The sequence below is a fragment of the Xiphophorus couchianus genome, chromosome 16, assembly GCF_001444195.1.
Source record: "Xiphophorus couchianus chromosome 16, X_couchianus-1.0, whole genome shotgun sequence".
NCBI classification, from domain to species: Eukaryota; Metazoa; Chordata; class Actinopteri; order Cyprinodontiformes; family Poeciliidae; genus Xiphophorus; species Xiphophorus couchianus.
Window position 1 is genome coordinate 9,251,031 of NC_040243.1, and position 22,716 is coordinate 9,273,746.

General features: G+C 38.4%; 1 protein-coding gene across 2 annotated transcripts in view; it reads right to left on the reverse strand.

Moving 5' to 3' along the window:
- Positions 1–779: 779 nt before the first annotated feature.
- The window catches only part of olfm2a (olfactomedin 2a), a 48,034-nt gene continuing 26,097 nt past the window's right edge, over positions 780–22,716 (reverse strand). For both annotated transcript variants that reach the window (XM_028042716.1, XM_028042715.1), the window contains exons 2-6: positions 13,111–13,260; positions 8,061–8,216; positions 5,233–5,452; positions 4,179–4,285; positions 780–1,775 (exon numbers count right to left, since the gene is read on the reverse strand). In XM_028042716.1, coding sequence (XP_027898517.1) covers positions 1,101–1,775; positions 4,179–4,285; positions 5,233–5,452; positions 8,061–8,216; positions 13,111–13,260 — 1,308 coding nt within the window. In that variant the 3' untranslated portion in view covers positions 780–1,100. The remainder of the gene's footprint in view (positions 1,776–4,178; positions 4,286–5,232; positions 5,453–8,060; positions 8,217–13,110; positions 13,261–22,716) is intronic.

A 22,716-nucleotide genomic window follows, 5' to 3' on the forward strand; every position in this document is an offset into this window, starting at 1 on the left:
ACTATTCGCCTAACAAGATTAAAGCAGATTGGAGCTTGACAAGGAAAACTAACTGTGATGTGTCATTTCTCAGCTCAGCTGTAAACACCTTTTACATTTTGCCTCTTAACTCCCGGTGTTCTTCTCAGCCCATCGCACCGCCACCTGCACCTGCACCTTTTACCAGATGTTCAGCTTTCACTTTGAGTTCACCTTGGTGAAATGAGATGTAAGTGGCGGCTATTGCTGTTAAATTTAACCACATTTGTGTCAGTGGAACAGCACTTTTGCTGCCCACAATTCCCGAAAGGCTTTGCCACGGCTTTTTCAAATAAATTGTTATCGCTATGATTCATGCTTATCTAGAGATAATCTTATCATTCAGATGCTGTAATCTTATTGTTATGTGAATTAGCATCAAACATAAAAATTAACATAGCTGCTGTTCAAGTGGAAACCATATTTTAGTCTTGTTACTTTCTTTAGTCCTTCCATGAAATGTCCTACTTCCTTCTTTGTGACCTTGCTATCTTGTCTCCTTCCTACCCTTTTTTGTTAGTGCTCTTGCCATCCTTCTTTTCTTCCTTCCCAGTATATATCTGTTAACTTCTTTTAATTAGTTTTTATTAGTCAATAACAAATAAACTATTACATATCTCCTGAGTATACATAAAATTTAAGCTGAATAAATTTGCTAGTTAGCTGTTGTCAAATTTTTTTTATTTCTTAGTTTGTTCATTTTGATCTTTAAAGTTTTCAGTCCTGCTTTGACACAAAGCAATAATAAAAATTCCACGTCATTAATGTTAAAGTGGATGTTTATTTGTCATCACAGATAAAAAGAACCATGCTTACTCATCACATAAAGAAAAACAGAAAGGCGCTCAGTCTTTAGGTCTTTGCGAACCTTTTGTTGGACATTTTTTTGGAGAATGTGAATAATAGCAGTCTATGAAGATTGAAATTCTTAAAAAAACACCCAAGCCTGTACCCACAGATTAAAACCTCTACCCCCAACCTTGACCCCCCTTCTTCAGACAGTACCCATCTCTACCCTGCTCCTTTGTCCTTTTAGAACAATGATCACAGCATTTTTTTGAATGGGTCTTTTCTTTGAGCCCTCAGTCTCCAGAAGTCTTAATGACCTGGAAAAGTGTGACGTTATAGAGGACCTGGTGTCCATTGTTCCAGGTGTACAGGACCCTCTCTCTGGGGTTATAGTCCATCATGGAGATGTGGGAGTACTGATTGTGGAAGGGGATATCTGTGTACTCATAACTTGATGTGTTGGTATAGTAGGCAAAGTAGATCTTGGCACCAGCGAGGTGAGAGTTTGTGACATAGAGTGTGCCACAGATCATAAAAGACTCTCCGGCACTGCGCTTTGGGAAGCCTGTGTCCCAGGTTTGAAGAATCTCCAGACTCTGGGGCTCCAGGCGGCTGATGACAATGTTCCCAGCATTGTTTATGGTGGTGTAAACAGCCCAGAGACCATTCTCGTCCGCCATGAGGTCAATATCAGAGGAGCCACCCCAGGAGTATGGGAAGGTGTTGTTATAGCCGGCTCCGCTGAGGCTGCGCTGCACCAGCACGCTTCGAGACCGGAAGTGGTATTTGATGATGATGTTGCTCTGGTATTTGTTGTAGTACAGCGAGCCGTTATAGACCACGTGGCCAGTACCGGCCCAAGGATGCGGCAGCAGGTGCTGAACAAAGTTCTGCCCCTTCATGAAATCGCTCATTGTGCGGTATTCTAGGACACGCCGTCCCTTGAAGTATCCATCCATGGACCACACCTGTCCAAAACAAAGAGCAAACCAAATAGAAAACATTGAACAAAAGGATCCCACTCTGAGGAGCTATTGAGTAAAGACACCCAAATGTAAATATCTAAGGGTTATCAGAGATTATTGGTATGTTTTACCTGATACACCTATCTGCAGGAACTCTCTCATGTTTCATTAGAGCTTGAGGCAATGCCTCGGGCAAAGTAAGAATAAGTGTGTGCTGTGAATCTACTTGTATGAGAGTAGGTGTATTTCTCTATGCAGTTGTGCATACAGAAATGTGTGTGTTCAAAACTATTGATCTTGCCTGCATGTGGGGGGAGATGTTGCCTGTGCTTTGCAGGGAATCACTGCTGGCACTCTCTGCCCTTTCCAGTCCACATTTACAGAAAATCAATGCATTTAGCAACTCTATTTTTTGCCCGAGCATCCTCAGCGGATCTCTCCCCTGATATTGTGCTTCTGTGGTTGAATCCCCCTTTTCATTCTCTTAAGAAGGAGCAATATGACTGATCTAATTAAGCTATTACTGGATTAAATATTTTTAAATTATTCATTTTGTCCCTGATTGAACTAAGACACCTCTGGAAAGATGGAGCTGTGTTCTGGTTGTCTTCTCTGATTCTCTCTGGTCCTATTCTCCATCTTTCTTATGTGTAGAATAGCCACATTTACTCTGCAGTAAAGGAGAGAGAGAATGGGAAGTAGCTGAGTTTGAGTGGTACATCAGATGAATTATGGAGCAGAGTTTATTATAAACCATTAAGCTTGGTTTCGCCTATGTTTACTGAATGTGTCCCTCGAGCTGAGCAGCAGAAAGAGGCTGAGCCAGGCTAAAACTCTGGCACATTCTAACTACCTTTATACTTTTTGTTTATTTGGCTGCCTAACAACACTTTTGCATAGGAGTAAAAGTATTCCTATGAATGTTGATGCTTTTAATACACCAGACTGACTCATAGACATAGAGGGGTAACATCATCTCAGCAAGTTAGGAGATTAAACACAAAGATAATCAACACATTCCATGTTGAAAATTGCCCTTTTCTGAAAGCATAACCTATTTATCCTGTTATGATTTATTGCAGTTAGCAGAAAGGCCAATATAATCTTCCCTATTAAATTTGATCAGCTTCTGTTTCCTGCTAAAAATAGATAATAATTCACTGTTCCTGCTTCCATTTATTTTCTTTCTACCTTTTGCCTTGCTGCATACATACCAGCTTTCCTACGGTGGCCGACAGGTGCAAATGCGCAGCAAAAGAGAAAACATGCAAACAAACAAAAAACACGCGCATAAATTAAATGCGGCAAGCAAAAAGTGAATAAAATGCAGCAAACAAAAAGAGAGACGCAAACAAAAAAGAAAACACCCCCGAATGAAATGCAGCAAACAAAAAGTGTTGAAAACGGAAGTGCTCCAGACCACTAGGGGGAGTCAAAGAAAATAGTATTCATTTCTATGGGACCAGATGCAAGATTCAGAGAAAGAAATTTGAAAGAAAGTAAAGGTACGTATAACTATATTTCTTTTCAGAAATATAGTTATACGTACTATATAACTATATTTAGTACGTATAAATACTATACGTACTTATATTATAAAAAGATACGCCGTCTTTTATAATATTATAGAATAACAGAATAATTTATGGGTAGCGTGATAGACTTTGTGTCAGTCATACCGTTCTGGGCTCGGTCTCGATTTTCTTTGACTCCCCCTAGTGGTCTGGAGCACTTCCGTTTTCAACACTTTTTGTTTGCTGCATTTCATTCGGGGGTGTTTTCTTTTTTGTTTGCTGCATTTCATTCGGGGGTGTCTTCTTTTTTTGTTTGCGTCTCTCTTTTTGTTTGCTGCATTTCATTCGGGGGTGTTTTCTTTTTTGTTTGCTGCATTTTGTTCGCTTTTTGCTTGCCGCATTTAATTTGTGCGCGTGTTTTTTTTTTGTTTGCATGTTTTCTCTTTTGCTGCGCATTTGCACCTGTCGGCCACCGTAGCTTTCCTAGTCATGACTTTTGGCTTAAATTCCCAGCAGCCCTCTGAAAACGAGCTAAGTGACTTTAGAAGACTTTATCCCAAACAGATTTTGTGTTTGTTTTTTGATTAATAAGCTGCAGTTTGAAATGAATGTGGAGGATGGGAGGGAGAGGAATAATAGATGCAATTCATCAGTGGCTCAGCTTTGAATTCTCAATTCTCTTTGTGTCTGTCATATTGTGGTATTCATGAGAAGTGCAACTTGGACAAAACGATCAATCACTCACTGACAAACAATGACAGCGCCGCTGTGATGGATACTCTTTTATACTGAGCAGCTGAAAGAGCTCAGATGACTCTGTTTATCCTCCGGGTTTGAGTATATCATCATGTGTTTCTTGAGCCTCAAACTAGAGGGGATCTGAGAGACTCACTCTGTTGTCTGAGCTGGGTATCATGGTGTCTGTCATCCAGGAGCCGAATCTTGATCCAGATGCACGCACTGTGATCGGATTGCTGACACCGGTGAGCTTTCCACAACCTGTGAGTCCAAAAAAAAGCAAAGGAAGTAAAAGCACAATCATTTATGAACTAAGACAGAGCACAGCAGCTCAAGAAAACCTAATACTAAAGAAAGTAGCAAATAACTAAACAAAACGTTGTTCATTTTTAGTAATCAATGACTAATTTAGTAAATGTATTGATCAGTAAAATGATCAGGTTAATTTGTTACATAAAACACAATTATTCAGTTAGTCTCTTAAGAAAAGTGTTTCCTCTCCTTAGGTTGATTATTGGAGCTCAACAAGAACAAAAATAAACTGTTGGCAGCATGCAAAATGTATATAACCTCAAGACTTGAACCACAGCTTTTAAAAATATTGCTTTCACACCTATGGAAGCTGAGAGTATCCATTAAAATATAAACATTTTTCAAAGGCTTGTTATAACTGAAAAAATATCTAAATTAGAAGAAGAAGAAAATGGCTTTCTTTTCAGTACGTAAAGTGATAATGTTTAAAATTGTCTTTTATTCAGTTTAATTCTTCAGTTTCTCTGTGTTTCATTGCCCCTGCAGAGCTGCCTGCGGCCGAAGGTGCAGAATTCAAGTACCACTCGTAAACTACATAACTCATACAAAATTGGGTTCAACAGAGTAATATTGTGTTATTACCTGGAAATGTTACTCTTGCCTTGCCGACAAAATCTCAACCGTTCCCAGTTGTTATTTTTCTGTGAATTAATTGCTGGTAAAAATGATTTATAGTCAAATTGCACGTTATTATGAGTAAACAACACAGTGATTTTTATGTAAGCAAATTGGAGAGGAAGCCCAGCACTTTTCTGGAAATGTAGCTTTCTTTTTCAGTACCTGATTTTATTTTGGCAAGACTATAATTAAGGTTTGTTTTATTTTGTAAAAGACACTTAATTAAAATTATGTAGCAAAATCCTCCATCCCCACCTCTTAACAAGCATGTTTCATACCTAGTTTCTGCATGCAAGAGTGTAGTCTGGTCTCCAGTAGGAGGACTCTCTGTCTCAGCTCCTCATAGTCGTAGGCTCCCATCTCCTCCTGGATGGCCATAAGCACCAAGGAAAGGTTTCTCACCTCCTCTCGGAGACGCAGGATCATCTTAGCATCTGCCTTGTATTGTTCCAACACTGGCAGCAGGGGGAGCAGTTGGTTTACCTTGTCTTTTACCTCCTAAAAAAAAGAAAAAAAAAACATGACCAGGGAAGATGCGAAGGAAAATACTTGTCAAAGTTTCAGTTTCTGGAAAACAACAGGAACTTGAGAATATACAAGGGAATTTCTCATTATTGGGAAACTTTGATTCATCCTTTGAAAGGAGGGAATGAAGTAGATGGAGCCTCATCAACAATCAAAGAGGAAACATTTGCCAATTCAGCAACCTCATCAGACTTCCACAGATGAAATAAGACATTGGAGAAGCTGAAGTTGCGTTATTGACTTTTGGTTCATAGTGACTTTGTTCACTTTGATAGAATTAGTCTTTTACCCACAAAATGGTTAGTACAAAGAAGTGCTAGAATGTAGTTTTATTATGGTTAAGTTAGGTTTAAAATTATATTCAAAAAGTTAATGTATTATAGGAAATAATATGGGAATCTTTATAAATATAAACATAATTTAATAATGTTATAGAAATATAATTTTTGGCAATGGAACAGAAATAGCTTTCTTTTGTGTTAATTTTTAACTCGGCAGTTTTAAGAGTGTCTCTTGTTTTATTGTTCACCTGTCTGGTTGATGTTTTTTACCCCTGTTATCTCTGCTGTTGTAAGGCCTCTGTTTTTGTTCCAATATGTAAAAATTTGATCATATGGATGGTCTTCTCTGGTTGATGGAGTCAGAAGATGTAGAATATGGATTAATGGCCTAAGCAGAGATGACACATAAGAAGATGCTGCTGCAGACTCTCATTCATCCTCTGCTCATCCCAACCAGCTTCAACTTTGCTTCTGCTCTACCTTATCAACACCTGCAAAGCTTATGAGATTGAGAAGTTTGTAGAGCTGAATTGCCTTTATTTTTTTATCCCACTTTTCTCCTTTTTATCTTTAGTTAGGGAGGTATGTTTTTATCATTTGGTTCATTTATTTTTAATAGTTAAGCTTGGCTAATATTCAGATTATTTCCTTTTGTTTATTATTTTAAGCACAAAGTTCACTCAGACGTTGCAGCCAACTCTTCTTTCCGTGTTAAATCCCATGTAAATGAAGGTCTTGTCAAGAAATAAACTGCATATTGTGGCTGCTTGAAGTCTGATGAGGATTAATCACCTTTATGTTACGGCGTGGTTATGCCTAGCCAGGTCATAACACTCTACTTAGACAACGTCTTATTAGATTAATATGTACTGCAGACAGTTTTCGATTCCATTTTGCTCTTTTCTAATTGAACACTTTATTTAGTCACCCAACATTCCTCTATTTCATAGAAACTCTCTAAAGGAACTTTTCTGTAAATTGTCTGGCTGAACTTATATTTGAAGAGGATTTTTAATGATTAACAATTGAGTGTGTTTTATATATAAATGTATACATTGGAAAGCCATTGCTTTTACTGTGTTAAAAATAGTTTCACTCAGATTTATTTGCAGCTTAACTGAGTCTAGGAGCATGCACCGCTAGTGCTATAATGGGGTTTATAATTTTAGAAGTGAAAAGAAACAACTTGTCCTTTAGGCAGGGGAGCAGGAAGCAGCAGGGGAGTCGGGCTGAATTCACACAAGGTGGATGGCTCAAGAGGGAAAAAGGTCTATCAATAAAGTGTGGCCACCACAGGAGGGGCTGTTTCCTCCTTGTTAGAGTTTATCGTAAATCTGGTGATGGAGCAGCTCTCAGCCTCATGGCGCCACATCATAAATCTAATTTTCACTTTTTCAAGCTGAGAAAATTCACTCTCGTTAATCTCCCACGCTCTGCCATTGGCAACTTTAAACTGCTCACATTTATCAGCCAACCCACTTTGGTCAAAGCCTGTCAATTTTTTTCCTGTCTTTTAAGAATGAAAACATTAGATTTGCATTTAGACAAACGCATATCTGAGTGGCAATCTCAAGCTTTCCTGATGAACAGATTAATTTCATAAGCATCTTCATTTCCTTTGTTGGAATAGCTTTCAGAAAGCACACTGAAAGCTAAACACAGCCAGTCATGCTTGCCTCTGTGCTGAGGCATCAACCCAGCGGCAAAATGCACTTAGTGTTTATCAGAGCATCTTTTAATCAAACAATTTTATGGCCCATCTAATATCTGTAAGAGTGTGGGAAATATGGAGATTTCTGCTGGGCAAGACAACGTGCTGACAGAAAAATAAAAAAGCCTGCTGATAATGGTAGTTAACTTATCTTTGAGCAAGATATGGTGGAGACAAATGTGAATACATCTACCTCAGATGCCAGAAAGTTAACTATACGGAGGAGTAAGGGAGGTTGAGCTCAAAAATAGTGGAAGGGATGTTCAGTGAGTCAGATAGGAGAAAAAAAACTCCCCTAGTGGTTCACAGATTTAATCATCCTGGAGCATGTGAAGCTCATGATGCACAGTAGATTAGCCTACCTTAGCCCATGACCCAATAACTCATTTAACGCACTGTAATGGAATCACCACTTCCAATGTTTATATGCCAGTCCACAAGAAGTCACATAAAATTTTATTGTGTGTGAAGAGCTTCAAAGATTGCATTGGATCTTTCAATGTTTATCAAGCAATTTAATATCAAGTACATTCACATGATATATAGTAAATCCAACTCTAGGCACGGAGGGTGACAAAAAGCCAATTACCTGAAAGCCCTTTGGATTGAGGCTCCGGGGATTTTCAGAGGCCACCTTCAGCTTTCCATCGACGACTTTCATTAGACCCTCTGTGTTCTTTACATACTGGAGATCTCGGAAGGTTCTCAGATCTAGCACCTCCATTGATTGGCTAATATTCTGAACCTGCAGAGCAAAAACAATGATTTATGGAGTTGGTAATGTGGACTTAAAATTTGATCATGATATATTATGGCATTTGTTGGAAAAATTATATAAGTGACAGTCACAGCCCTACAAACACAAAAAATAAAAGTCACCCATTATCAAATGGGCTACTCCTGCACACAAGTCACATTAGGTATTCTGAAAGGCACACAAAAATCATACTCACTTAATTTTTGAACTATACATATTTCTAATGATGCTGTCAATAAACCCACAGTAGTGAAATAATAAAGTCATTTCGGGCTTTGTAAAAATAATTATTTAAAGTTCATCATTATTTTGATAAATCATGGAAAAAAAGACTATAAATTAACAAAATAACTGCACATCACTAGTTGATATCATAATTTCAAATAAGGTAGTTAATTAGGGTTTGTGTGTACCTTCATACACTGCCACCAAATCAGCAGCCAGTGTTTGCAAAAGTTTCCAAAAAGTTCCCCAACACACATGGCTGCCAGTCAACCAGAAATGCCAAGCACTTCAGAAATATCTCACAAGAGGTTATACAGTTTGACACCCTTACAGAAAAACCATAGGTCACACCAATTATCAACTAACAACCAATATGATTGTTTAAAATGGTGAAGCATGCTGGGAGGAAATTAGAATTAATCACCTATTCATGAGAATTATGCATTACTGCTTATATTTTACCAGAATGTTTTACAATTATTGTGGTCAGATTACTTACAGTAACCAAGATAAAGTTTGGTTACACAATATGAGTTCAATTGATTACAGTAAGCTTCAGTTGCTTTTTCTTTTGTAAGGCTGAAGTACAGCTTATTAAACAAAACCTGGCAAACACTGCATATTCAAAAATTGCATGGGGGGAAAATGCCTGCGTGAGATGAATACAACAGTAACTCCTCTTAATACACTCAAAAGATACCTAACAGGACAACTTAATATCAGCATTACAATGGTGTCAGACGGATTTGGTCATCCATAAGTCCAATAATAAATGCACAGCAAGTTATGGCTGTTAATGGGCTTAGAAATTTATCACACAGTTCTTAAGGTCTAGATGCAACGATTTTTCTGCCTTAAAATGACTGAAGCACAAGAAAAAATATTTATGATGTTATTGTTGAAACAGTTAAAATTAAAGAGTTAGTATTTTAAGTATATTCATGCCAAGCCATTAAAACAGATATTATGAAAACTGCACAGTTGAATTAGCTTACATCCTAATTATAACTGAAAGTACCTTACACTGAAGTAAACACTGCTAAGTAGGCATGCATTGACTCTAAGTTCTCAGAGGATTCGGTTTTGCGGTAGGTTAATTTTTTTGCAAAGTACTGAGCTTATTCATACTTTGACAGCCCACTCTGCTGCTGCATAACCAGCCTACTGCTTCACGCACACCCCCTCATCTCCTGTACATTGCACAAAGTGGGCCAGAAATGATCCAAACACCACCAAATGTTGCAGGGTTGTCGTGCCTATAGGAGACTATCGTGTGCATATGTCCAGCAGCCCACTTGAACAGACGCACGCCCACGCAGACAGCCAGCAGCAAAAATCAAAATGAATTTCAGAAAAACAAAACGGACCCGACATTCAAAGGTCGCAGTTTGGCATGAAAGTCTGTTTTGCACCACACTGCCTCGCCTGCCTGATCCATGACAGCCTACTCGATTACTTCATGTCCAGCCCACGGTTTCCCGCACCCTGTTGCTCCCACGTGCATTGTGAACTGGCCGAGGAGTATTTGGTTACACGTTATTTCCCATAGCAATTAAACTTTTTTTTTCTCCAATGTGGTACATAGGTCCTGTAATATTAAGGAATGAAATGTTCCAGCAGCCTGGAGACTAAGCAAATTCTCTGTCAACTTCCTGCTGTAGCATTTGGGACTCCTCCATCCTCGCTCATAAAAAGACGATCCTCATCGTCAGTGCCCCAGATTTATAGTCGCAGGTGTGTCTGCTTCATGCCCAGTGTGATGACTCATTCTGCATCGGCTTGTTTGTGTGTATGTCTAACCACAGCTTCATATTTCTTCTGATTTAATCTCAATTCAGCCAGCCAGACAGTGAGGTCAAAAGGAGACGAGATGTTCAAAGATTTGCGGTGAGTATTGCCTTGCCGCCATCCTTCAGGGTCAGGCTCTTTATCTGGCTTTACTGAGAGCTGAATAAAGATTTTCAACAAGCCTACTTTACATTCTTTGAACAGAGGGCAGTTTTGACATTGGTAACATACCCTTGGCTCTCCATGTCAGGAAAAGCTTTTTGTGGATCTGAACTCAAACAATTCCCACTCATGCGCTGGGTTCAAATTGGTGGACGCTGCTCTGTTGGGACTGCACATTTACGCAGACTCACACAGAGCCTTTTAATTTGGAGCTTTCATTTGGGTGAAACTGAAATAGTGCTGACCCTAGGTGTCCTCATTAAGTCTGCTTCAGGCAGCAGCGAGCAGGGAAAGCATACAGACCCACACAGTAATAACACCTACATTTTATAACAAAATGCAATACAGTGATAAATAGTACATTATAGAGCATTTCATATTCTATATATAGCTGTGAGGGTTTTTTTTCTGAAGCTTGCTTTAAATGGTTTATGGTGCAGTATTCAGAAGGGAGGCATTGCAGTAATTCTACATCTTGAGTATGTTTAAAACTTAATAACAAATAACATTCCATACATAGAATGGGTAAAAAAACATAAGCAGAATGTACCGTTATGTTCAGAAAGTTAGAATATTATTAAAAGGTTCATAAATAAATAAAAATAGCTACCGCAAAAAAAGATAGCAGTTTTAATGACCAACACAATATTTGAAAAACATCTTCTAGACTTAGACTTAGACTGACTTTATTGTCATTTTGCATGCACAGGGTGTGTATACAGAACAAAATTTCGTTGCATACGGCTCAGGACAGTGTTTTGACAGTGTTTCTATGACAATTGTGTGATAAACCAGCACTTTTGTTCCTCTTTAAAGGAACGTTGTGTATTTTTCTGAGTCAACGCTGCTATATTCCTCAGCTTTTCTCAACTAGGTTTACAGAAATGTACATTTTCCTGAGACTTTCAGCTGCAATGAGACTGGTTTCTCTAGTCAGTCTGTTTCTGTGCTATGATATGCTTTTTCTGTTCGAATAGGTTGCTTGTGAAGTGTGTTAGAGAGTGGATTTTGTCTCTGTAAACATGCGCTTTCAACATCAGCACACAGAGACTGTCAAACGGGATGAGGCAAACTTCAATGACGGTGAATGCATTATGTGAACGCACGCGCCTCATTGATCCATCAGGGAGCCTTGGGAACCTTTTCCACGTCTCAGTTTACCTCCATCTTTTCTCACAGGACGATATCAATGTCACCGGCAGCCCCTCAGCTCCTCCTCCACTTCTCTGTGCTCTTTCTAGTTGTAAGTAACCTGTGGAGCCTCTCTTTTACAGGCGCACCTGTTGTAATTGTCCAAAGTACCAGCACTCAGCGACAGGCAGAGTGAATCACGTCTTACCAATCCGTTTGAATGCATTTGACATCTCAGGTTTCTATTATTTAGCTTCTAAAGAATGAAATGACGTAGGTGTACAGCCTCCAGGTCTGGAGACTCAACAGTTCATGGCTGGATCCGTCAGCTTGTGAATGAGTGGATTCCTAAGAGGCTGCAATATTTGCATACTCTGCCGTGTAGGTCAGAATGCATATATTAAACCACGCAGGCCTGCATAAATATATACACGAATATTTTCAGCAAAATTTGTCATGCTGACTGACTTGTCAATTGCTGTTGTTAAATTGTGTTAAAATTAATTAACGTTTATGAAAACAAAAATGCATACAAATTAGGATCTTTGTTCCACATTGTATGTAAACATTCTGACATGCAATTTCTTTCAAAAGTATTCACTCTGAACTTCTTCCCAGTTTGTGGCATTTTAACTACCTGCCTTAAGGTATTTTATTTGAATTTTATGTGAAAGATCAATTTAAAATAGCAAAGAGTTGTGTAGGGAAATAACAATATTGGGTTTTCACTTTGTTTTTCAACAAAAATGTAAAATATACATTCATTCCCTTTCATACTGACATCTGTCAATAAAATCTAGTATAACCATTTGCCTTCAGAAATGACCTATTGAAGTCCACATGTGTTTAATTCGATCCTAAAATATTTACAGCTGTTCTGTCAAGGAACATTTATGAACAATCAACATCATGAAGACCAAGAAACCTGGCTGACAGACAGAAAGCTGTGGAGACTTCAAAAGCAGACTTAAATAAAACAATATCTCAAGCTTTGAAGTCCTCTTAACACCATTCTACACATCATTCTAAAATGGAAAGAGTATGACACAACTGCAAACTTTTCGAACAAAACAAGACTGTGCGCGTACAGTATTTCTAAGAATATGAAGAACTATGTATAATTTTCTTTTCACAGTGATATGCTTCTTTAAGTAGGTTTTCAGCATAAACTCTAAGAAAATAAACTGAGATTAGTGGTGATAAAATGCGATAAAATTCAAGAGACGTTAAGATTTTTGTAAGACACTTTATATCAGAACTTGCCTATGCAATTACATATAATGATCCTAAGTCTGAGGTTGTAATTTAAAGAAGAAAACAGTTAAAAAGGGTATGAGAACTTTAGGAAGGCAATTTATATATTCCAGTGAAGTTATTGATTTGTCTTTCACTTAGAAAAGTTCTCAATCTTCCAAATAATGGCTAATGAGTTACATGGTGAAGGAGGTGGCACAATCCAGCAGCCTGCATGCGACAGATGGCGTCAGACATTAAGCGCAGAGTGTCAGTTTGTGTTTGTGTGTCTGTGTGGCCAACAGTTGGGTCTTGGAGTGAGTGTGTTATTGACAGCTGTCACCTTCTCCATGAGCTGGCGGAGCTGCCTGCTGCGTGGGTCGCGGTTACACATGTTCTGGGCTGGTGCGACCACGGTGCAGATACACTTCCCATCTGCGTCCTGTGCTGAGCTGTAGATCTGCCAGCCTTCCTCTGGGCTGGGGTAAAGAGCCTGCAGAAACACACACATAAATGTGAGACCAAGCAGAGGGGAAAAAAAAGGATTGCTTCTGTTGTTTTTTTTTTTCTTTCTTTTTTTTAAATCTATGCTGGCAGACATTTCAAAATGTATAAGGGTGGGCAAGATGATTTAATTCTGCCAGCATTATTCAAAATAAATCTGAAGTATGTCCCCTTATAAAATATTTCCAAGGCAGTGGGTTTATTCATTACTTGAAAGTCTTGTAGAAATCTTATGGGAATAAAGAATACCTTTGATATGCTTCATTTCAAGATTAGCTGTGCTCAATCTGTCACCATCTAAGCTGGAAGGTTCCATCTTGCCAGATGTATTTTTTCTTTGTAAAAATCAATAAAACAAACAATTTTTCCAAACATAAAATGAGCGAATAGCAATCGACTCCTCCTAAGTACTTAAATTCACTTGGTATCAAATGCTAGTTTTTATCAAAAAGCAACAGAGAAGAAGTTAATAAAGAAATTGACAGAGGTTCTGCTCACAGCAGTGAAACACCAGAGGAGAGCACTGGGGCCTGGACGAGTTACAAAGAAGATAAGAGAGAGAAAGAAAAGAGATTTGTGTGTAGATCAAGATAAGACAAGCAGATTGACAGAAGATGCACAAAGGGATAGGAAAAACAGAAAAATATGGCAAGACTGAAACACAGGAATAAAAAAGAAGGATTAGGCCAGGCTGTTGAAGGCTGAGCATCTAATAGGTTTGGACAGAGAAGGGAAATGGAGCTGTTCAGGATCAATAATGCAGCCCCTTACCAGGGGAGGAGGGTTGAGACTAAAAGGATGGATGTCTCTTTCAAACTAATCCAATCAAAAGTAGTGCATTGCGGTCACAAGCACACCAGCACATGCATACAGGCTCGGCTCTGTCAATTGTTCATTCACAGTAAATTCCAACTCCACGACATGAAGTCAGCACATAGCTAAATGTAATAACAGAAAGCACAATGCGTTTTTTTGTAGCAAAATTAAAAACCTATTCGAATAAGTGAAACTAAAAGCCATTCTGTGGTTGTAGGCCACACACATTTTCTCTCTTCAAACAGGATTGGGCTATGCCGCGGTTTCTTTGGGTCGGGCAGGTTCAGATTAAAATGTCTTGGAGAACAGGTGGTGTGCGGGGGTGCGCGTGTGTGTGTGATTGGAGTTTAAAGTACCAACCACCCTGGAAGCAAATGTGCTGACTGACACATTGTGTCATTCCTACTAATCCCCTGACACCCCACCTTCTCTACCCGCCTTCTCCCTTATTCGTTCTCAAAGAACAAGCTGATCTTAAATTTAACAAGCTCTAAAGTGCGCCATGGTTGCAGATATCGGAGTTACCTTTATCTTCTCCAAACCATGTAGCGATGGCATTTTGCTTGTACGTCTTTTCATTCTTTATTACCTTCAGAATACCTGGTGCATACTAAGTAGATTTATGACATTTCCAGATGAATGTTTCTAGTTTTAATTAATCAGGGGTAACATTCCATTCATACAGCATTACAAATATATGCTGGTAATATTTCAGAGTGACTGAATGTCTAATTCCATGAGGAAAAACTCATTGTGAGACTTTTGAACCATAGGCGTAAACAAACCAATGCAATATTTCGGTATTGATGCAGATTTGTGTCATCAGACCGACAATGAGTTATACAGATTTCTTTTCCCCATCAGTTCCAAATTTTCTTATTTCCTCCTTTTTGTTGTAAACAATGGGATGTCGTATGTAGAGGAAAACTGAGGCCTTCAGCAGCCAGAGCTGAAGGGCAGCCAAGACAAAATAGGCTGAATCTCACCCAATTTATTTCCTCTGGGTCTGATAGTCTATTTCATTCAGCTATTGTCAGGGGGATGGGATACAGCGTTTTCTCTTGTACCCGATTCCCTCTACACATCATACTCAATCTGTCAGATATTTGGATACATACACATTTGTTTCACTATATTTCTTGGGTCTGGAAAACAAATTAAACCAGAGCATAAGCTGTGAAGTGGTGGGCATGTTCAAGCTCTACTTACTCTTTAGGTTATAGAGGTTAAACTTCTTGATATTTTTAAGAAATTATTAAAATATTATTACTTAATACTCATCATGATCTTTGCCATAAGACCTTCTAGAAGATCCATTTGATATTGGTGTGGAAAAATAACCTGTAAACCATAAAAAATACAAATAAAATAGATATTAACATGCAATAAATGCAATAAATATTATTTTTGATCACAAAAATAATAATTTATTAAGCTGACTGAGGTTTAAAATTTGGTATTATGGTAAAATTTCAGGTCAAAGCAGTAACTTTGGGTTGTATTTTGAAAATGAAACTTATTGGATGATAGGGTTAAGATTCAAATATGTGTCAAAAATCAATGAACTCAATGAGCACATGGGAACATTTTTGAAACTTTTGATTTGAAATTTATTTCTGTAACAATTCCTGTTACAGAAATACTGCATCTGTGTGTAGATACACAGATGCAGAAGCAGTAGATATACCCCTTAATCAATTTACATGCATTCCTGATTGGAGAGTAATTTGTGTGTAGATACACAGATGCAGAAGCAGTAGATATATCCCTTTATCAATTTACATGCATTCCTGATTGGAGAGTAACACATACATTAAGAGATGCAGATGGAATTGCAGCTACATTAACAATCAAAACCCAGGAGCATTTGTTAGTAAATTCCTTCAGTTGTAATACGTTCCATTGCAGAGCTGCAGTCTGCCATTAATGGCTGCTAGACTGCTGCTCATGTGCTGCTGATTGTGAGGTGCAGTGAGCACAATGGCCTCTCATTATAGATTGTATCCTGCAGTGTTAACAGGTGGAGGCTAACCATACTCAAATTGCAGAAACCACTAAGGCAACTCATTCTGTCCACATGTGTAGTCGTTAAGCAAACAATCCTATATCCAAACATGTAAAAGGCACCTATTCAAATGTTCAGTTTCACTTCAAAAGAACCTGAATGGATGCGGAGGTGTACGCCACATTTTAATTTCTTTAAATCCCAGAGGGAGGAGAGGTTTGTGTCAAAATGACTTTGCTTTTAAAAATTGCACAGCATAAATGGTTTGTAGTACTAATATCAACAGGAGGGATTTCAGCTTAAATTGTGATACTCTGCTTGCCAACATGTTTCTGCTCTTCTTACTTAAGGGAGATTTCACTGTAACTCATCTTTCCCCCCTTCATCATTAATATTTCATAAATGCTGGGCTGAAATTAAGAGCCTATTTGAATCACTTCCAATTTCATTACCACCCACCTATCCATTCTGCTCCAACTTTCTCATTCTCATTGCGGTTAGAAAGCAGGATGGAAGAGGTAATTCTAAAATGCAAATGTCCCTATATGCTTTGTGCCTTTTTGAAAGTAGATCGCTATATGAAATCTTATAAGCATTAGATTTCTCAGGGTACAAATGAACTTGATTTTCAAAACTCGCTTTGCATTTATGTAAATTTGATTAAGTTCTCTCTTTGCAACAATGAATGGCTCATTGGCGTTTGTTCATTTAGGAGATTCATGCTCCCTACAGCCAGCAACATACCTCATTAATGTTGCAAAAGTGAATTTCCGATATCCACTGGCATTAGAAATATTTTAAGGATATACAGAGTAAACTGGCGTGAAAATAATGTTACGAACCAAATGTTGAATACAATGATCCCATTTAACTTGCCGTTATGTTGTAAATAGTTCGGTGGATAATCTCCTCATCAAAGAAAGACAATTTCAGCAGAGAATTGTCATCTAGTTCATTGTCCCAGAAATTCAACCACTACCTCTGAGAGATGATAAAGAATCTCTCACAGGTATAGGCAGTCTCTATTTTAGAGACTGTGACGGCACATTAAAGAAGACAAAGGAATGAAAACAAAAATTCAAAAGCCACACATGAAAAATAAATTAAAACGGCTCCTAAAATTTATGGCTGGGGATTCCCTTTTTGGGCTTCAAATTAGACACACTCTGGGATAAAGCCTTATCATCCACGGCTGGCAAACCTCAAGCTCCCAAGAGAAAAACGAGTAAAGCAGGAGATACTGATATAGTCAGAAAAGGAGAAGCTGTCAGAGAGGACAAAAAGAGATCATATTTCGCCTAGCTTTATTTAAATGTTGCCAAGTTAAGATGCTGAGTGACAACTTAAGGTGAATTTCAGCTGACTTGGGTTAAAGTGATATCAAGCGTTTCTCCCTTGTTTTTCTTATGATCCAGAAAGAAGGGTCTAATTTCACATTGTCATTTGCTTTGGTAACAATCTAGTTTTAGAAGAAAACATTGAGAAATTCAGTTTCCATGTTACTTCATAACCTGAGAAATAATTCCAGACAGAAACTTAAAAATCCCTATTTTGTTGCTGACTACAAAAGTTCAGAGAGATTATCCAATTAGACATTCAAGCCGCTGGTATCACTGTCGACTTGCAATATAGACTTCCTCTGGCATTTCATTAGACCGACCCAGGAGCTAGCTGCTGCAAAGCCAGAGTTAAATGAGATCATAAATCTGCAGATCCTTACTTTATGAGCATGACGGCAAGTCTATTATAACTTTCATGAGCACTAGGCTGAAGGGGCAAATGTTAGAAGCAAGTTCTGGGATATGAGCGAGAGCTGACCGTGACACTGAATGCATCACATCTGAAGAATTGCCGCACCAGAGAGGAGGGACATTGTTAGGAAAAGGGCGTTGGATCAGCATGGAGAGAGACCGGAATAATGAGAATGCAAGAGGAATCAAAGAGACACTCTGAAGGCTAGGATACTCAGAACTACTAACTGAAGTGTGTAATCTCACTCCTTCTTTAATTTCCATTTTTCATTGCCAACATTTTTTTATCCACACTCTGCAGCTTCTATGTTTTTTACTCTTTACAAATTTCAGAAGCATTAACTTCTCTCAGCACTTGTTGGCAACAAAGCTGACTCATCTGTCTTTGCCACACACCGCTCAATTGCGTCTGTGCTGCAGCCAAGCAATCAAATCTCATTTTTCTAATTTGCAACTCACTGCTGAATTGACTATATATAAATAAACATGAAAATACACAGCCCCACTTGAAGCAAACAATATGTCAGTCTTCAATGCACCAGCCAGCTGCCGGCCTTTAAAATAAAACTCAATGAAGTTTCTCTTCGGAGTCCCTAGTCTCTTCTGCTTCCAAGGAAAACCGATTACCACAATCAGCGCAGCGTGGTTGCCAGTCAATAATATGACTCATAAACTCATCGTGCCCCCGCCTGCCTTACATTTACACCCACTCCATCAATCCTGTGACTGCCATCGCTCTGAACGGCATCCTGCTTTCTTCCCATCTGCTGCATCTGACTTGTTCCAGTCCAGATCACACCTGAAAGGCAGCAGTGCTGGGCATCAAGTCCACCAAGTGTTTTGTTTTCCTAAGTTGGCAGCAGAGTTGGAGAGGTAGGAGAAAATGACATCCACAACTGCTCCGCAATTTCCAAAGAGTCGTAGCAACTTCATTCTGTTTTAAAGCTCGATCCCAGCATGCCAGGTGTCCCGGTAAAAAGCGTTTGGCACCTGCTATGGCGTTACACGGGAACAAGACAGCTTTATCACATCATCTGCTGCTGGAAGACGGAGGCAAGGGTTTGTGTGATAACACACTGAATAAACTGTTAAATTACAGTCACTGCTGTAAATATGGATTGCAGGATTGTGTAAACTGATAAATGGCTGCTCAATGGAGCAATAATCTCCATAGCTAATTTTAGAATATTTTAATGATGTTAAATATTGATCATTAAATAATAATTAATGTTGCCAACAACCTAGTTGTTTACACATAGTTAACATAGCCAATGTATTTAGTATGCTATCATGGGTATCATTGGTTTTAACCAATGTTCTGGCTCTAAAACCTGCTTCACAGTAAGTAGACATAAAAAAAAACATCTGTTAGAACCTGGACTTAAAAAAAATACATGGCTAAAAGCATAAAGGTAAAAGTAATGTGCACAAATAAAAACCCTTCAACCAGTGTTTAATCTTTAATCCATAGCCCAGGATTACTCTTAACTATCTACTTGATGAGATTGCTTGGTGGGTGTGATAAAGTTTATAGCTTTAACATCCAGACAGAGACTGTCTGACTGACCCCAATCAGATTCAGAGTCCTGGCTCTTTGTAAACTGCCATTATTTGTTGCCTTCTCCCAGTTAATGGTGAGAATACTTAAGACAACCTTGTGTCTCAAAGAGTTTCTACCCTGGATAGAAACAAACAAAGATGTACTGCTCCTCTGTCTTTCGTTGCAGTGCTCTGGGGATTCGACTGCGGCACAACGGTGATTTATTCATCACTGCATTTCACACACATTCCTGAGGTTATTTCAAAACAAACTATAATTGAGTGGTAAACACAGTCAGACCTAACTTTCTTCTCTGCTGAATATGTTTAGAGTATCAGTTGCTTGCTTCTTGATCCTTAATGATGCAAAACTTTAACCCACATTTCTTAAGCTGGGTGACTGAGATCAAACAAAAATATATTTCTCTTCATTTGAGTCAGTCATTCAATACTTGTAGCAACATTTAAGCCCAAAACAGGGAAACAGGGTATAGGGATAAGGTGAAAGGTCTAAGGATGAAGGAGGGTGGAGTAGCAAAAACCTGAAGAATGGGTGAACTAGGTATAAATACGCTGCTTTGGAAATTAGAGGAGTGATTTTGGGCATGACCCTACCTCTGATTCTAAGTTAACATCTAAACTTCACTTAATGAGGAATTTAATATGATATTATGAAAAAGTATCTACCCACACTCTGTTCTTACTTTTTGTCAGACATGTTTCAGATCATCAGATTAAGTTAACCCTTTGATGCACAACATATGTACACCCCTTCTAAACATGGGTCAAAAATGACCCGCATTCATTTTCCATGTTATTTCATGCTGACTGAGTTTTTCTTTGCTCTGTTTTTCAAAATCAATTAATTTTATGATTGAATATTCCAAGTATTCTTTAAATATCTTGTTTTTAATTACCACATATCATTAATTTATTTTTTTATTTCCTACTTTATGAACAAAAATAATTTTTATATTACTATACATGGGTCATCCAAGTGTGATTTAAAATTAAATGTCTTAATACTATAAAAAAATAAAGTTTCAAGTAATTACTTTAGCAGTGAATGGGGCCAAACAGTTATTTATTTAATACTTGCAACACGTTTGTCATTTTATCACACATACACATAAATCCTGATAACAGATAACAGCTATTGAACTGAACTTTATCTGTGGTTGAACAACTGTAAACTGGTGAAATGTGACCAAACAAAATAAAACACAACTGAACACATTAGTAGAACACAAACTGCCATCTCAATTTTTGCATGCCTCACAAATGATCACTAATTTTTTGTGCTCCTTGCACACCGGCCTAGTGCACTGGGAACACTAGCTGCTGGCTTTTCTGTCTTTTGAAACTGGGCAGATCGCGCACCTCTTCCTCTTCCTTTGGCCCTCCTGTCTGATGTCCTCTTGTAGCTGAGTGGTGGCTGTGTCTTTTTTTAACCCACACCTTCCCATTGCCTCAATAATATGCTTCTGGAGTTTGGGTGTGCCCTCCATGCGCCTCTTCATATGTGGCATGACAAGCTCTTTGCCCAGCTCCTTGATAAATAGTCGTCGTGCATTACTCGCACCACCCATATAATCAGGGTGTTGTGCACCCAAGTTGGTGTAGGCATTGAGTGTGGCAACATCCAGCATATTGTACCAGAGAACCATGGGCCACCTCCTTGTTCTCCGCAGACCTGTGTAGGTGCTAACCATTTGATCCATTGTGTCCACTCCTTCTTTCGTTTTATTGTAGTACTGGATCACTTCTGGTTTCTTCTTCTGACTGCTGTTATCCACTGCTTTGTCATCATGCATGGTGCTCAGTAGGACAACAGCCTTTCCTTTCTTCTGCACATAGCTCAGCATGGTCATGTTGCCATAGAATCCAAATTCCGAGCTATGAAGCTCCCATGATTTGGATGGCTTCATGATAGATGGTATGTCAGGCTTGTTCTGGCGAAGAGTCCCAACGATGGTCAGATTGTTCTTGAGGAGCTTGGTGAAACTGGTGAAAACTGGTGAAAAAGTTGTCCATTGTCCATGTAGAATTACAAAAACTGTGCTTGTTCATAACTTAAGAAAGAAAAAATAAAAATGATGATTTGTGGTAAACAAAAACAAGATATTTACTGCATATCTGGAAAAGTAAATGATAAAATTAATTTATTTCAAAAGTATATCATAGAAACACTCAACCATACATGAAGTAACCTGGAAAATGAATGCGGGTCGTTTTTGACCCGTTTTGTGCATTAGAAGGGTAGTGATACAAAAAGGGTTTTTGTTCAAAAAGTAAGAAAGGAAAAATTTTATTAAGGATGTATGATGATCAAAAACAAGTTAATTGAGGAATACCTAGAATACTGAATGATGAAATTAATTTATTGCAAAGATATAGAAGATAAAAACTCAGCCGGGTCACTTTTGACCCATGTATTGCATCAAAGGGTTAAGGTAATATGAGTAAATGTAAAAAATAAGTTTAAAATAAAGGTTTAGTTTAAAGAGAAAAAAGCTAGCCAAAGTAACCCGGTGAACTGAAAAAAGTAATTGCCCCTTAAACCTCATAACTGCTTGAGTCACTGTAGATGGAACCAAACATTTGCAATAACTGGCAAGGAGTCTATTTAAAATTCAAATTAATTTCTGAACTTTGACTAGAGCCTCCATTTTGTGCTAGTTTCTTTTTTTTTTTCTGTGATTCAAAGGTGTGATTTGGTCACTTTGGATTATTGGCTTGCTGCATATCCCAACCTATCCCAAAACATGTGCATAAGGTCACATGGACTGATTGCTGGGCCTTCTGATTCAGGATTTTCTAGTGGAGAGCAGACTTCATGGATCCATCAATTATAACAGGTTATTCACATTCTGAAGCAGAAAATTGGCCCAAGGTCATCATACTACCACCACCATAATTGTGGTGGTGTGAGTGTGGATAATTACTTACTCGTATAGAGCAGTATTAATTCAAATAGTCTTTACCTTAATTATTTAAACTTTTTTTTTGGTTTTCTTTATGCTCTCTTTGAAGAGAACAGAAGAAATCTGAGGGTTTACACGATCTAAATGTGCATCTGGGCATCCAGACATTTCCTGCTCTCAGTGCCATTGCAGAAAGGCAAATAAATAATCAGTCAGCTCTGTTCTTTAATCAGCGGTTCAAGCACAGGCACAGCAAACAAGAGAAGCAGACTTTGAAAATAGCTCTTAGCAGGAACAGTGCAGAAAGACGCGAGCATGTGTGCCAGGGTGGGGAGTAGCCATGTAACAGCCACTGGCATGCCATGAAGAGAGCGTCACAAGAAAGCAGCCCGATTATCTTTGATTGTAGC